Genomic DNA, 15327 nt, shown 5'->3' on the forward strand with positions numbered 1-15327 from the left:
CAAATATTACCGCTTCGTTTGACTCTATACGAATTAGAAGACCCACCCCTATTAGAAAAAAATATACAGGTGTACATTAGAGATGTTTTAATGAATTTTTTTAGTTAAAAATCATTTTGTCAGACGCATCAATTTACTCACCATCATGAGCCATTATTATGTCTCTGACAAAATGCGGCAATAAATATGTAAAAACAAAAACAAAAAAAACATTATTCGAGTATTCTTTATTTTCATAAAATATGTCTTTTATATTCTTTTACCAATTTTTTTTTATTTTACGGCTGAGATATGAATAATAATTCAAAATAATTGGCTGAGGCGGTAAAATTCATGTTTATCATATTATGCTAAATAACATTTTAGTTATTGTTGATTTGCATTATTGTACATTTCTTTTTCGTTTGCTAAATATCTAGCTCTTGTAGGTCCATTTTGTTGTTCAGAGCATGTCTTTAGATAATGCTAGATTTGTTTCTTTCCTCCTTTGAAAATTGTAACATAGTATTCTCTTCGTTCCCGAAACTAAGATTTTCTAGATATTTTTCTTGTTTCACAAAGATATATTTTATATATTTTTAAGATACTTTGTATACTTTTGAGAAACATTAATTACAAATATTTGAATTGATTAGATTTAATTGGTAGAGAGTAATTGAAAAATGTGTAAAAAATAAATAATAAATTAAGCTGTCTACATTTATTATGTTCTTAATAAACATGAAATCTCTAGAAAATCTTATTTTTGGAAACAGAGTTATTAACATGATTTTATTGTTTTTTTTTAAAAGAACTGGTGGTAGGTTTTACAAAAGTGAAAACCTAGTTGATATATATATCATTTATTATCATGTTGGTGTATGGATACTATTTTGTTTTAAAATCTTTATTCTAATTTTATATTCCTCAATTGAAATTCATGTGCAATAATTTCTTAAAATCTTTATTCTGATTTTATATCCCTCAAATTAAATTCATGTGCAATAATTTCACTTTCACAGGTAAACAAACGATTCTAATCCAAAGTAAAACAAAAAAAAATGACATGCAAAGAACTTTCAGAAATACTTGCACATTTTCAAATTATACCTTTATCAAGTAGTACTTGAGAATTCCATAAAATCGTATGAAAATCTGTCAAAATATCTTATCGGAAGTTAATAAAAGTTAACTTAGGTATTTGATACAACACTGAAACTAAATATTTGTATAATTGTTATTACATTAATGTACCAACTTTTTTTCCTTTGTGTTAATGGGAAAGTCTAGCTTGAGATTTAATGGCTCAAAATGTATGCTTCTTAAACGCCACTAAAATGAATCATGTTGCAATATAATTAATATTAACTTTTTAATTATCTAACTTTAAAGAGAAATAAATTAATGTAAAGTGTCTTATAATAATCACAAGTGTTTATTTTTTCTTTTGAGCTTTGCAACTTCAATGGTTCTCTTTCTCTCGTGAGAAAATAACAGCATAAAACAGAGAAAGAAACAACAGAGAACAACACAATATTTAGAACAAATACAGGAATAAAATAATTAATTTATCTTAAAATTGTGCAGAGAAAGTAAGTTAACTGGTTTTATTGATCAGTCTTCAGGTCTATGTAACATATCCAATACAATTTTTTGAAACACTCCAAGAAAAGTAAGAAACTATATTACAAAGAATAACTAAATATACATTAATTTATCTTAGTTTCTAAAACTAATAAATGAACTTTAAACTTTAATATAAAATTCAGACAATTTTGTTGTAGATTCTTTGTCGTGAATTATGTGTTCTCAATCTCTGAATCACCGATAAGCGGGCAGCCAAATTTTCAAAACCCATAAACAAGCACCTTTTTAGCGTTCATAATTCTTTTTTTTTCTTTTGGACAAAAGCGTTCATAATTCTATATATGTAAATATTCCCAACAGTCCATTAGTTTGTACACATCCAAAGATTGCGGAACAGCGAACAAAGGTGACAAGTGACAATGAAGAGTCCCATCCAAAAAGAAGAGGGAGAACGAGTAATGAACCCAAATTTATTATCTTCTATATTGAACTAAATTGATAAATATATGATCTGGAAAAGAAAAATTAAAAAAATTAAAAAAAATAGATTATAATAATCTTAAATTTTAAAATGGAAAATAAAGATGTAAATTGATGGATCATAATTTTTGGGCGGAGCTACTTTAACTTATAGGTATATCTCAGGCAGGTCCCAGCTTTTTTTTGGCACGTGAGAGTTGTGGGACAGCCAGAGATTCTCCCACAGAGTTGACTCGGTCATTTCAAGAGGATGAATCCATAATAAAATTAGCACGAACACCCAAAAAATAAATAAACGAAAAACTATATAGTAGTACTAATTTTAGCTTAAGTTTTAGTTAATTAATCTAACTTGTCACGATAAATGATAAAACGTTATTTGTGTAAGCAAAACATTATTTATTTATTCCGGTCTGGTTACCCGAACCACCTCAAGTTTAAGTAATAGAATAGTCGTTTGTTGCAAAAAAAAAATTATTTATTTATAAACTATTAAAGTTAAAGATTTATAATTTATATAACATTCGTATAATTCAGTCACTACTCAGAAGTGGGAAGATTTTTTTCTTATTAATTTTCATAAATAATCAACCAGCAATATGCAATGATATTTATTAAAGCATAAATCATTATTCTTCCTAAAATCTCATGTCGGAGAAAAAAACTCAACTTCACCTCCAAATGAGTCGTTTAATCAAGTGACTTTTCAAAGGTGAATACATGATTTGAAGTGATTGATACTGTTTCATAGTAAGTGTCATTCTAACTTTTTTTTTCTTGTTATACAAAAAATGTCACTCTACAATTTTAATGCAAATTATACTTATTTTCAGCTGAAAATTAATTGCAAACTGCATTAGTTTTATAAATAATTTTATTTATTTCAAATACTATTAGTCAGAAAGATATAATTAATAACAATTTTCATATACTTCCGCCACTTTTTTAGTCCGCGTGAAAAATGTCAAAGTGACACTTATTCAGAAACGGAAAAAACGGAGAGAGATAATTTGCTACCAACACTTTTGCAGTAACATTGCAATCTCGAGGCAAAGTCAGCCAAGGTACATAATTTTTGTTAGCAAAATATTGTGTTAACTCGATAAATAATTTAAATAAAGCCGTAGAGTCTAATGTGTAACATTGACAAACATAATGATCTGATAATAACTATGTGATATTTATATTCTAGCAGATGACGAATGAAGAAAAAAATATTTAGATTCAATTTTATAAACGGATTGATTGAATCACAAAGCAGAAGAGTATCGAATTAAATATATGGGTATGAATCCTTCGGAGGATCCCAAAGGCCATGGTTGACTAAACATTGGAATGACAACTTGCTCAATAATAGAATGTTTAACAATATTGTGAATATGTATGTTTTGAAATTGGTTTCTTCTTATTATAGAGAGGATTATGTTAAAGTTATCGGTTCGGCGTCTTGGATTGATGATTTCATCGTTATGAAATTAGTAAACAACGTGTTTAGGAGAAATATGTGACTCATTTGGATGGTATGGAGGACATCCACTTGTCACAAAATGGTGAAACAATAACTATATTTTTTCTGTCTGACGTCACATTTCAGTTTGGTTTTTATAAATAAAATTAAATCATAACGTTTTGTTTTCATTAAGTATGATTTGTAATTTTTAACCAACAACGTTCCCCCACCCCCCGGTTAAATCATTGTAGGCACTTGCAAATACAAAAGAATTTCATAATTTCAAGGGACAGTTGTGAAAGTGATTTTAACCAAGTTTGCGAAAGGATTATAAGAGATTCTACATTTCAAATATACTGCATATTGATTTTGATTTTTTGACAAGGTCATAAAGTTTTTTCTTTTTTTTTTGAGAAAGAACAAGGTCATAAAGTTGTTAACAAACTATTACAATGAGAAGTTATGGTTTGCCTTTGCAAACCACAAGCAAAATGACATTAAGTATCTATATGATCGCTTCTGCGAGATTTTGTTTTTTAAAAAGTGCACAATTTCTTACTGAATGACTTACTTCTATTTACACTTTAGATTTAATTTAATTCTTTTTTTTGCTTACCGATTTATTTGAATGTAAAATCAAGATAAATTGAGGAGTCAAAAATATCGTTTTATGAATATAATCATGTTAGTCATATACTCATATTCGCACGCGAAGCTCTCAGCAACAAAACACACAATTTATCTAGTTAAATTAATCACATTTAGAAATATCGAACTCATTTGTGATTTTCAGATAATCTTTAACAAGATAGTACCAGCTTCGAACTCAAATTTAACAATATTAAAATGATACTCACCCAGTTAAATGAACCGTAGTTGAGTTATTCTATAATCTAGGTGTCTCTAGTCGGACTCAATATTTAAAGCGAAGAAAATAAAAGAAACATCTGTTAACTAGATTAGATGATGACGGATGGGCGGCACAAGCTCTCTCATCATAATAAAAAGTCAAATCCTAAATAACGAAAATTTGAAATAATGTTTTTGACTTTGTGGGACAAAACTAAGTTACCCCGCATTATTAATTTTTGGTGTAATTTTATTTTTGTTTTTGGTAAAAGAAAATGTGGTTAATAGTCCATGCAAACGAAATTGAGTTTGAGTGAGATAGTGCCTACAAACCACTCCTTTACCACTGGATCAACAACATTATCACGAAAACATTTAGTTCATGTTTGAATGCATCTATGAGAACTAGATGTATTACCATTACTAATGGTATATGTATACAAAAGAAGGTTATTGAATTACATGGTGTCAGTTCACATGTGAGAATGTATTGATTAAGGTGTAAGTAGTGACGTAGGATTAATAAGTTTGTTGTGTTTCTTTCTACTCCACAAAGTTTATTGAATTACATGGTGTCAGTTTACATGTTTCAGATTCGAATATTGCAACTGTCTGGAACCTAACGAACACACATTTGTACATGAAAATGTTTTTTGAGAGCCGACGCATTGAAATTACATTTATATATATACAGATTAGTTTAAAAATGGATGAAAGAAGAGAAGGAAAGATTACGAATAGATAATGTGAAGAGAGGAATCGAAAGTGAATGATGCCTTACATCACTGCAAAAGGAAATAAAATTAAAAGTACGTCGTACTTTTGGAAACGAACCAAACACTTTATTATTATGGTCTTTTTGATGCTCTCAAAAGACAATTATATTTAATTATATCTGAATTTAATTAGGCAAAGACAATTTAATTGGGGTCGTTTGTAAAAACGTTTACAATGCTCATAAACGAAAAAAATAAGTTCGTCAACTGTTTTTAGAAATTAAATCTCGATCGAGTAATAGACAATATGGAATATGCACAAGATTTATAATACTTCAACATTTCAGTTTAATTAATGTAATTCAGATTTTAGCATTTTTTCAGATTCATAAATGTAATAGCAGTTTAAATGTCCTAGTTTTAAAAATAAAAATAAAAATGCCATAGTTTGTTTGTTTATTGTCAACATGCCATAGTTTGTTATTCTCATATATTTAGTAAAAAGTGTTGTTTGAACGTATTTTATATGGAATTCAATTGTCTTACAAACATACTTTAATATACCATTGGATAAATATACCCGGTTTAAACTGTAAGTTATTAGCTTAAAATAAGGGGGAAAATATGAATTGGGTATGATATATACATTAGAAATCTAGAAGTTAAAACAATACTTTTCATAAAACAAAAATAACTAATATATATATATATATTTTGTTGAAAAGGGGCAAGACGTGTTGGATTTTAGAGAGGTTTAAGAAGTACATGTTAACTAACGTTACTCCCTATGTTTCAGTTTCACAATGTAAGTTGTTTTAGAAGAGCCAACTTTTTAAAAAAGTTGTTTTGGAAGCACAACAATTAAGAAAGTTGTTATATTTGAAAAAGTCACTGACAAAAAAAAAGTTATATTTTTAAAAGTATTATTTAATATTTAAATTAGATGTAATTCAACTAATAGTGAAAAAGTGCATAATTAATTGGTTACACAATATCTAATAAATATAAAAAATTTATCGATATATGAAAATAATTAATATTTTGGAACAAAAGTAGTCTTCTAAAAGGAGAGTGTTATTTTTTTGTTAATGTCCATATGATCTCATTAATAATATTATTTTAGTATTTCTTACAACTTATTCTTCTATAAGTTGGCAATACCACTCGGAATGATTGACTTAATAATATTATTTTAGTATTTTTTACGACAGTTATGATGATGCTGATGAAATAATTTTGTTCACACAATGGAAAATTGGAATTTCCTATAAGGTAAAACACTGATGGCTAATCTTATTAGTTATTAACTGTTAATCTAGTCTATTAAGAGTATGATTGGAAAATATAGAGTAAATGAGAAAAAAATAAAAAGGTGAAAAGAATAATAAAAAATAAGAGAAAATAAAATAGAGTAAATATATTACTCTTGTTTTTTTTACAACAAAGATATTACTCTTGTTTGACCCGGAGTAAAATTGTTTATGTATTTTACTTTCTTCTGACAATAATTAGAACAAATAGGTGGAATTTTTTTACCCGATTGGTAAAATTTAGAGTAAATGATTTTCTTACTCTCTTATTTATTCTAAAAGTGACATACAGTCACAACCTAAATTAGAGTCATATTTTTATTCATATGATAAAAAATTATTTAAATTTTAAATAGTTTTACTAAAATTGATATATCATATGTCATAACAATAATAACAACAGCCCGATTACTCTAACTAACTTGAATCACAACAGAACCAAACCAATTAATTAAATCTAAACAAAACGATAGTAATTAAATATTTGACTATACACGATCAACATTTACATTTTTTTTATCTAATTTAGGAGTACCATAATATATTAACAATTCGATATTTGCTTCAATTGATCTTTGGAACCATATTTAACATAAGATAAGAACATACAATCATTTGTATTGATTTGGTAAAACAAAATAAGAAAAAATATTAGCCGCGTTTCAATGCGGATTGGATCCTAGTATATATTAAGGAAAAAAACTACAGATGCTATGATTTTTTTTATTTTGGTTTTCTTAATTTTTTAAAAAACCATAAATATGAGTGAAATTATAAAAATGAATGTGCATTATATTACTCATGTAAACAAAAATAAATCAACATTGAATTTTTTTAATTGGAGAAGTATATGAGAAAGTTAATGTTAGTATTACATTAGGAAATATGGTAGGGAGTCCAATATTGATGAATAATAATAACAACATTTTCAGAAAAGACCCAAGTAGTGAATATGATTTATTGATTTTTACTTGCAGAGGAGTTACTCTATAGATTTAGGTCAGAGATCAATTCTCCAAGCATGTCGAATTATGAATTATCGTAACTATTTTTATTTCACCAAATCTAAACGGTGTAACATTTTGGATCTATTAGAATAATCAGTACGTATTTTATTTTACGGCTACACTCACATTGTGAAAACTAATCAAGTGTTAGAAGCATGAATTGAAAAGAAAATGGTATTATTACATGAATTGGTAATTAGGCGGAAAAAGAAAACCAGAAGCGATTCTTAATCCACTTTACAAACATTCAAGGCATTGTTCCAGTTATAAACAATGGTAATGGTCCCATTCTCTTATTGGTGTTATAAAATATATTTTCTGTAATATCGTCGTTCGTAAACATGTGAACCTGTATATATATAACTGTTATGATTATCATTATATCTTGTATTTTGAAAAATAGTAGTAGAGAAAGGGTATTAGACTGTTATATATTGCATAGTTGTCAATTATACTATCTGATATATGAACGGACAAAATGCTCAACTGAAGGGTTGCTTATAAAAAGAGGGTAAGCAAATAGCACCTTAACTGGTACAGAAGATTCTATATAGGTATCCAGATATCACCAGGAAATAAGCACCTTAATATTTGGCCAACACATTCAGACAAAAGAGATCCTCTTTGAAGTTTTTATTATTTAAATTTTGGAAAGCTGAGTGTTACAGATTCTTACCCACTTCAAAACTTATTATTGCCTATGTTGTGAACTTGTGAATCTTTTTTTTTTTTTTTTAACACAAATTACTTCATTCAAACTCAACTCTTTCAGTTACAATAAAAAGAGTGAATGGACCATCCTCTTTGATTCAAAAGATAAAATACAATAACACAAGTAAATAAACAAGATAGTTCTTCATGAGAAGATGACAGCGAATTCAAGACGAAGCTCGAATGCGTCGATAAAGCTTTCACGACAAAGTCGGACAGCTGAGGAATAGTCACATAAAGAGGTGGCGTTAGCACCCAATCCGCACCTCGGAATATCGTCGAAACGAAATCCGTTGCATCTTCAGGCCCCGAACAAGCCGCTACTCACAAGATAGCAAAACGGTTATAGATATGGATGAACACTTCCATTTAATGTTTGGAAGGGAAACACTCCTTAACAAGGAGGTAGTGGATGAAAAGGTTCGCTTCTCCAAGCAGAAGTATTGTCTCTCCTTAACTTGTGAATCTACACTGCCTTTTTAATACTATGTATAGAGAACATGAGCTATTTAGGCAAACTATTGTCTCTCCTTAACTTTCTTATAACACATCAGCATTAAGAATTACATACGAAAAATTGATATCTAAGACGCGGAAAATTCCAAGATCAACAATCCCTTATTTCTTTTGTTGTCAAACTTTTTCGAATTAAATTACATAATGGTTCATAATTTATATAGACGAATGCTTATATATGATTTAAACCATACTTTTAACTTATATCAATTGACTACCACATCAGGAAACCAAAACCTTGAAACCGAAGAATTACCCAACTAATGTGTCTCCATATAAACCTACCAATATGATTTAGTGGTCGAGAAGCTACTATTTTGAGCAAGGTCACGATTTTTAGCTACTGCTACTTTTTGTTGGTCATTATAGATGCATAGTTCTACGGTGGGCCAATCTATTCTATTAAAATAAGAACATGACTTATTAATATACGTGTGATCCAACTATTTAATCCAATTATTAAAACGTTTTATTAATCATTTAAGAGAAATATTATACAAAAAAACATAAATATGACTAAAACACACACAAATATAAAAATTAAATTTCTAAAAAAATGTAAAACAAAAAATATACCCGCTCTTTTAAGGGCGAGTTAAAATCTAGTATACTTTAAAAGAGTTGTGATTATTTTCAAAATTTGTGAAGTATTTATACTTAGTCTTTTCTGGGAACAGTTGTCTTACAAATCATCTTTAAGATATTTCTTTCTTTCTTTGAAAAAGAATTCTTTAAAATATTGAGGCTAATATATATATTAGTCAAATTTTGTGCGTTAGATGTAACCTATAGCCCACGTAAAAAGGAGACATAACCGATAACCTATAGCTGGATTTCATGTGTACGAGCTTGCAATGAAGTTTCCACGTCTTGAAGTAATACCTTTTTTCTAAAGGCTAATGATGCTAAAACATATATTTGATCGATCTTATTGTCTTGTTTCGGTTCAATTATATACGTTCTCTTCATAGACCTTTATGTTTTATTGGTTGTTCTCTTCCCAGACCACCTCAAGTTTGAGTAATAGAATAGCCGTTTGATGCAAAAAAAAAAAAAGTGATGCTAAAACATATATTTGATCGATCTTATTGTCTTGTTTCGGTTCAAGTATATACAAGAGAACTGAAGACACCCATTTGTGAAAAGCCAATACGAAAATACTAACTAGCCTATAAAAGTAGGAGGAGACTTGATCAACCCAAAACATAGCCAATTTTATAGGTTTGCTAGAAATATTCAAAAAGACACCTAAATAATGTCAAAAGTATTCATGGAAATTAAAATCAAGTTGTCACTATTTATTTTAGTTTATTTAACGTTTACATTGTTTTAGCTTTCAAAATTACAAAATGGTATCATTTAAGAGCATCTCCAAAAATCCAAAAATGAACTATATTTTGAAGTTTCCAAAACTCTATATTTGAAGTTTAAATGTGTTTTTCTTCAAAAGCAAAACTTCAAACTCAACTTTAAAACTATTTGTATTTTCTAATATGGTCCTTATTTTTATCATAACTAATTTGAATTCATAAAAAAATTGTAAATAACTAGCACATATATAAACATATTTTACAACAGTATTAATTAATAAAATTTTATATTAAAATATAAAATTTTAAACAAAATAACTTAATTAATATTAAACTTCAATCCAAATACCATATTATTCTATAAAGTGATTTTCGTAATGCATATATGATCCACTAGTGCATTTTGAAGTAAAAATGGTTATCCTCATTTTTAATTTGTAGATTAGAGATAAAAATTGTTGAAATTGGATGATATTAATACTTGTAAATACATTAGTTAAGAACAAGAAAGTAAAGATAAACATAAAATATTGCTAAAAGACTAACTTTTATCGATGATATTAATACTCGTGAATATATTCATATAAACAAGAAATACAAAATATATCATCATCAACAACAACAACCATCTTCAGTTACACAAAAAAAAAAATTGAACAATATTTAGAAATTTTGAAGGTTCCGGTTCAATCTTACCTCACTATTGGTGTTGTTGTAATATTTAAATTTGTGTAATAGTTATGTCTTCATGCAATTTTTAAAAATCTTTTTTGTTAGTCTTTTTGTATATTTTTGTTATCTAAATCTAGTTTTAAATATTTTAAATCTTATTTTAAAGTTTTATTTAATTTTATGTATAAACTTAAATTTTGTAAACAAAACTTAAAATATTTATGAGGTATAATTTTTATAAGGATTAAAACAATAAACAAGAAAATATTTATGAATCATAGATCTGATTTGTAATTATAGGGATCAAAATGCAAATAAAAATATGAAACTTCAAATTTGAAGTTTTGAGAAGTGAAACTCTATATTTGAAGTTTTGAGTAGTGAAACTTCAAATATAGAGTTTCACTCCTCAAAACTTCAAATTTGAAGTTTTGAAGTTCTTTTTTTGGAGAGCAAAAAACTTTATATTTGAAGTTATAGAATGTCTTTCGGGGATGCTCCGAATAAACTGAAAACTTTAAGCAAGTGGGTCGTGAATTCATTTTACACCGGCTTAAACTTAGCAACTCTTGTTTTTTGTTATGGAAATACCATTTCATGAAATGAAAATTGAAGTTTAAAAAATGTTAAAAACAAAATGTAGAACTTCTAAGTTTGGTCCACAGCAAAAATAAAATAAAAACATAAAACAAAAACAATCGATACTTTAACCATTCAGCTTAGAATCGAACATGACTAAAAGTAACAATACAAACTTGAAAGACATAGATGAGAGATCAAGCCGAGCCAAGCAAACAAAGAAACACTCGAAATTGCGTTCACGAAGAAAACGAAACAAACAAAAAACGATTTCCTCCAACTGCCCGAACATAACTTAGCAGCTTTTTAATCTACATTTTTACATTTGACACTCTCCACAAAATTCAAGCAGAAAGGAGTGTTAGTGAGTTTCTAATGATAAAATTGATAAATACACAACCGAAGCTTCTCACCTCAGAGGATCGCATGCACTCCACTACCATAACTCACTCAAGTTCACTTGGATGATAGCAGTAGAATAAGTGAATAACTAAATCAGAAAATACATTTTGATCAAAATATTGACTTGTGAAATATATATTTCTAACCTACAAACTACATATATAGAGTGAATTAAAGCTTACAAACTTTTCTACGTACTTAATATATAATATACCTCTAATTGTTTTTTGTAAACTACGTATAATTGTGGAGACCAAAAAAATTATTAATATAAATATATGGGTAATAGTAGACACCATATGCATTACGTTTTGTTATAATCAAGAAGTACTGAACTTTTACCTTAGTTTGTAAGATTCAACTTTTACACTTTAATAATAACTTCTCTATTCAATAAAATAATATAGTTAGAAACACTTTTTAAACGTTAAATATTCGGCAACTATTCTCTCTAGTCTCTTTCATATAATAGCGTTGAAATAGATCAAACTTGTGAGTCAAATTTTCATAGAAATCCCAAGTTTCCGCGTAGCGTAGCTCCATTGGCGCTTCGAGGAGTTATCCAAGAGACACTAGCTAGAAGCTCACATTACATGGACATTTCAACGTTCTACCATTAATTAAAACTTCCCGCAACTACATAATACTTCAGCGTCGTTGAAATTTTAGATTTTCCACTTCACAATGACGCACAAGAAAATAATTGTCGTCAATGAAACATGAACATGATATGAATACATATACTTATTATTTATTAAATAAACATTGGGATTCATATTTTAGGATATTTTATTGCAGTAGTGTGATCTTTAAATGTTACAACTTAAAATCTCCATCGAGTTTTCGCATCTAAGATTTGATTTGCAGTTGCTTTTAAAGAATTTCAACTTGTTTTGATAAGTCTGTCCGCTCTTATTGATGGGCCACATCAATCTAGTTGTTACGGTTATTAACAAATGAGCCCAATATTTATCTTTGTTGAAATCTATCTGGTTCTTTTCGGTGATTGAATTTATCAAGTCCGCTACCCCTAAGTAACCCTTTTTTCCTACGTAAATTTTATTTTACGTAAAATATTATGTTCACAATTCAGTCTGTAACGAAGGTTTAATTTGTTCTTTCGCAACTGCCGGCAAATATGACGTTCCGCACCCATATCCTAGTAAAGCGCTATCGATACTATTAAAAGAGGAACATGCTCCATTGATATTAGTTGAGTCCATTTAAAAAAAAAAACTGATTTTTATATAACTGCATCTAATTATATTAAAACACTAACTACGTTGTAATTTATAACTTCTTCTGGCAGAAGCAGTTATCAGGGAGTTAAATATTTTACAAAAATATGATTACAAAAAAAAACACAAATATGATATAAAAATCACAAAAGTTAAATTAAATTTCTAACAAAATATATAAAACAAAAAATGTACCCGAGTCATGAATCTAGTTTTCTAAGTTAAACGCGAGTCATGCTCAGTTTTTTTTTTTTGAACACCAGTCATGCTCAGTTAATGAATGGAATTAGGCTTTTATAGTAAAAGCAACACATAGATTTCGTTAAGAGATAGGCCTGATCAATACGGTAAAGTGAGCTGAGCCGAACATTATTTTAAAACTATTCAGTATTTTTTTGTTGATCAATGCCCTAGTTCTATGGTTTTTTTCATGTATACTACGAATATTTTGTTAGTTAGTGGTATGTTGGAAATTATTATCTTTACTTTTGAATAACTCTTTCAAAAACTCCTGGGAACAATCATCTGTGATGATCCATTTATGGTCGGTGTTCTTTTTGGAAATGTCGGATTATGTTTTCATTTTGAAAAACGGAAAGAAATTTGAGGATTTGTATATCACTTGGATCATCAATTATATTCTCTTTTGACTAATTCGAAGGATGATTAGGTTGCTGGCATCTTCGTTCTATTCCAAATTTCAAAACGAATTGAAGAGGTCTTGTTGCACTCAAGAATTGTATCATTGCACTCCTCTTGCTGAATGATTAGAAGAATAAAACACACACTCAGTTTCGTTGATTAGATTCTTAGGCGTCATTGTGTTATACATACAGTTAATATGTCCTTTTCTTGTGCCAAATTCGCTTTGGTTATTGTAAGAGTAAACGCCACAGAAAGTCATTTACTAAGAATATTTTACGAAAACTTAGTAATTTTAATGAGGGAAATTAAAGAGTAAATGGTTCCATGTAAACGAAAAACGGTTTTAATATTCCATGCCCTGGCTTGGACTTTGTAGCTAAGACCAAGTAGGCAAGTAGTAGTTTCTTGCTGACAAAAAAAGAAGAAGCTAGACCAAGCATGTAAACAATATAGCAACCATCAAATTATCCAAACATCTGATTTCATCATAATAAACACAATAAAGATAGAAACTTATGAAATGTTGATAAAATAAAATATTTTAATAAGATAACGAAATGAGACCAAAGGTAATATATAGTTTCTTCCGCTTTACTCCTCGGTCTTCTCGGCGGCGACTTCACCAGCAGCCACAACTTCCTCTGCCTCAGCCTTCTTCTCCTCCTCCACAACCGCCGGAGTTTCAGTCACCTCCTCCTTCTCTTCTGTTTTTGCCTCCTCCACAATGACCGGAGTCTCTGTCTTCTCTTCTTCCTCCTCTACCTTTGGCTCCTCTGGTTTCTTCTCAGTTTCTTCATCTTTTTTCTCTGTCTCTTCCACAACCACTTCTTTGCTCGTTTCTTCGACTGGTGCTTCGGATTCTTGTTCAGTTACGGCGGCTGGAGCAGGAGCAGAGGCCACGACTTCTTCCGCCTGTTCGGTAACCACAACTGGCTCCTCCACTGTCTTGGTTGGTACCTCAACTTTCTCTGCTGCTGGAGCAATCACTTGTTCCACCTGGAAGCAAACACACGCTTAGTACTAAAACCATTTTGCTGTTGATAGACATTATACATGATATGTATATAGTTATAAATAACTAGTTTTTAAATCAAATCTAACTAGCTTTAACAAATAATTAAAGATAGAGATAGGAATCTGATTAATAAAAATAAAACTGACTAAGTTAAGTATCATACCTCAACGTTGGTCATTTCGAAATGACAAAGGCAAAGAGGAAAACTATAAAGAAAATGAGAAGAGAAGTAATAGTGTATGTGATGCTTTGGTGAGTGAAGATGTTTAGTCGAGGAGAGCTATTTATAGTAAAAGCAATTGCTTTACGATTATTTTTAATATATATGTCAAAAATAATTTATTTTGTCTAGAATGTTTTTAACGAATCACGATGATGAATATTGCACATGAAAGCATCTTTTCCTTATATATAAAAGTGTTTATGTACTAATTTCCACCTCATGCCACATAGATATTGAACCTCATCATAGTCGTCAAGTTGTGAATTGTTTTTATTAGAAAAAGTTAAATTGTTATATATTTTCGACTAATTAAGAACTTGAATTCTTTTTTCTTCTTTTTTAAGAACTTTAATTCAATGTTCATAAAAAGGAATTCTACTTTACAAACATTATATAAGTATAATATTTTGAGAAGTGTGTGTTTTGCTTCTGCTGTGGCTCAGTAAACGTTACAACAAACCTTTTCGTTTTACTAACGTTAAACTCTTATAAAACTATACGTTACAAACAACTTCTCATGTTACTGTTCTTAAAGTCTTTTATAAAATTTATCAGTCAAATTTGCATTGATCAATGCCGGCGAGGAAGTAGCTTTAGTATATTGCTAGCCAATTGATCAATGTTCTCTTCACTTTGTG

The 15327-nt window shown here is 28.9% G+C and overlaps 1 protein-coding gene across 1 annotated transcript; it reads right to left on the bottom strand.

Annotated features, from left to right (window-relative positions):
- Positions 1–13892: 13892 nt before the first annotated feature.
- Positions 13893–14790, bottom strand: LOC106412065 (plasma membrane-associated cation-binding protein 2-like). The gene is made up of 2 exons (XM_013852953.3): positions 14630–14790; positions 13893–14447 (listed from the first exon to the last, which is right to left on the bottom strand). Exons 1-2 carry the CDS (start codon positions 14642–14644, stop codon positions 14043–14045), a joined length of 420 nt encoding a protein of 139 aa, XP_013708407.2. The 5' UTR covers positions 14645–14790; the 3' UTR covers positions 13893–14042.
- Between the last annotated feature and the right edge of the window lie 537 nt (positions 14791–15327).

This window comes from Brassica napus, chromosome C8 (assembly GCF_020379485.1).
Source record: "Brassica napus cultivar Da-Ae chromosome C8, Da-Ae, whole genome shotgun sequence".
In the NCBI taxonomy this organism is placed as follows: Eukaryota; Viridiplantae; Streptophyta; class Magnoliopsida; order Brassicales; family Brassicaceae; genus Brassica; species Brassica napus.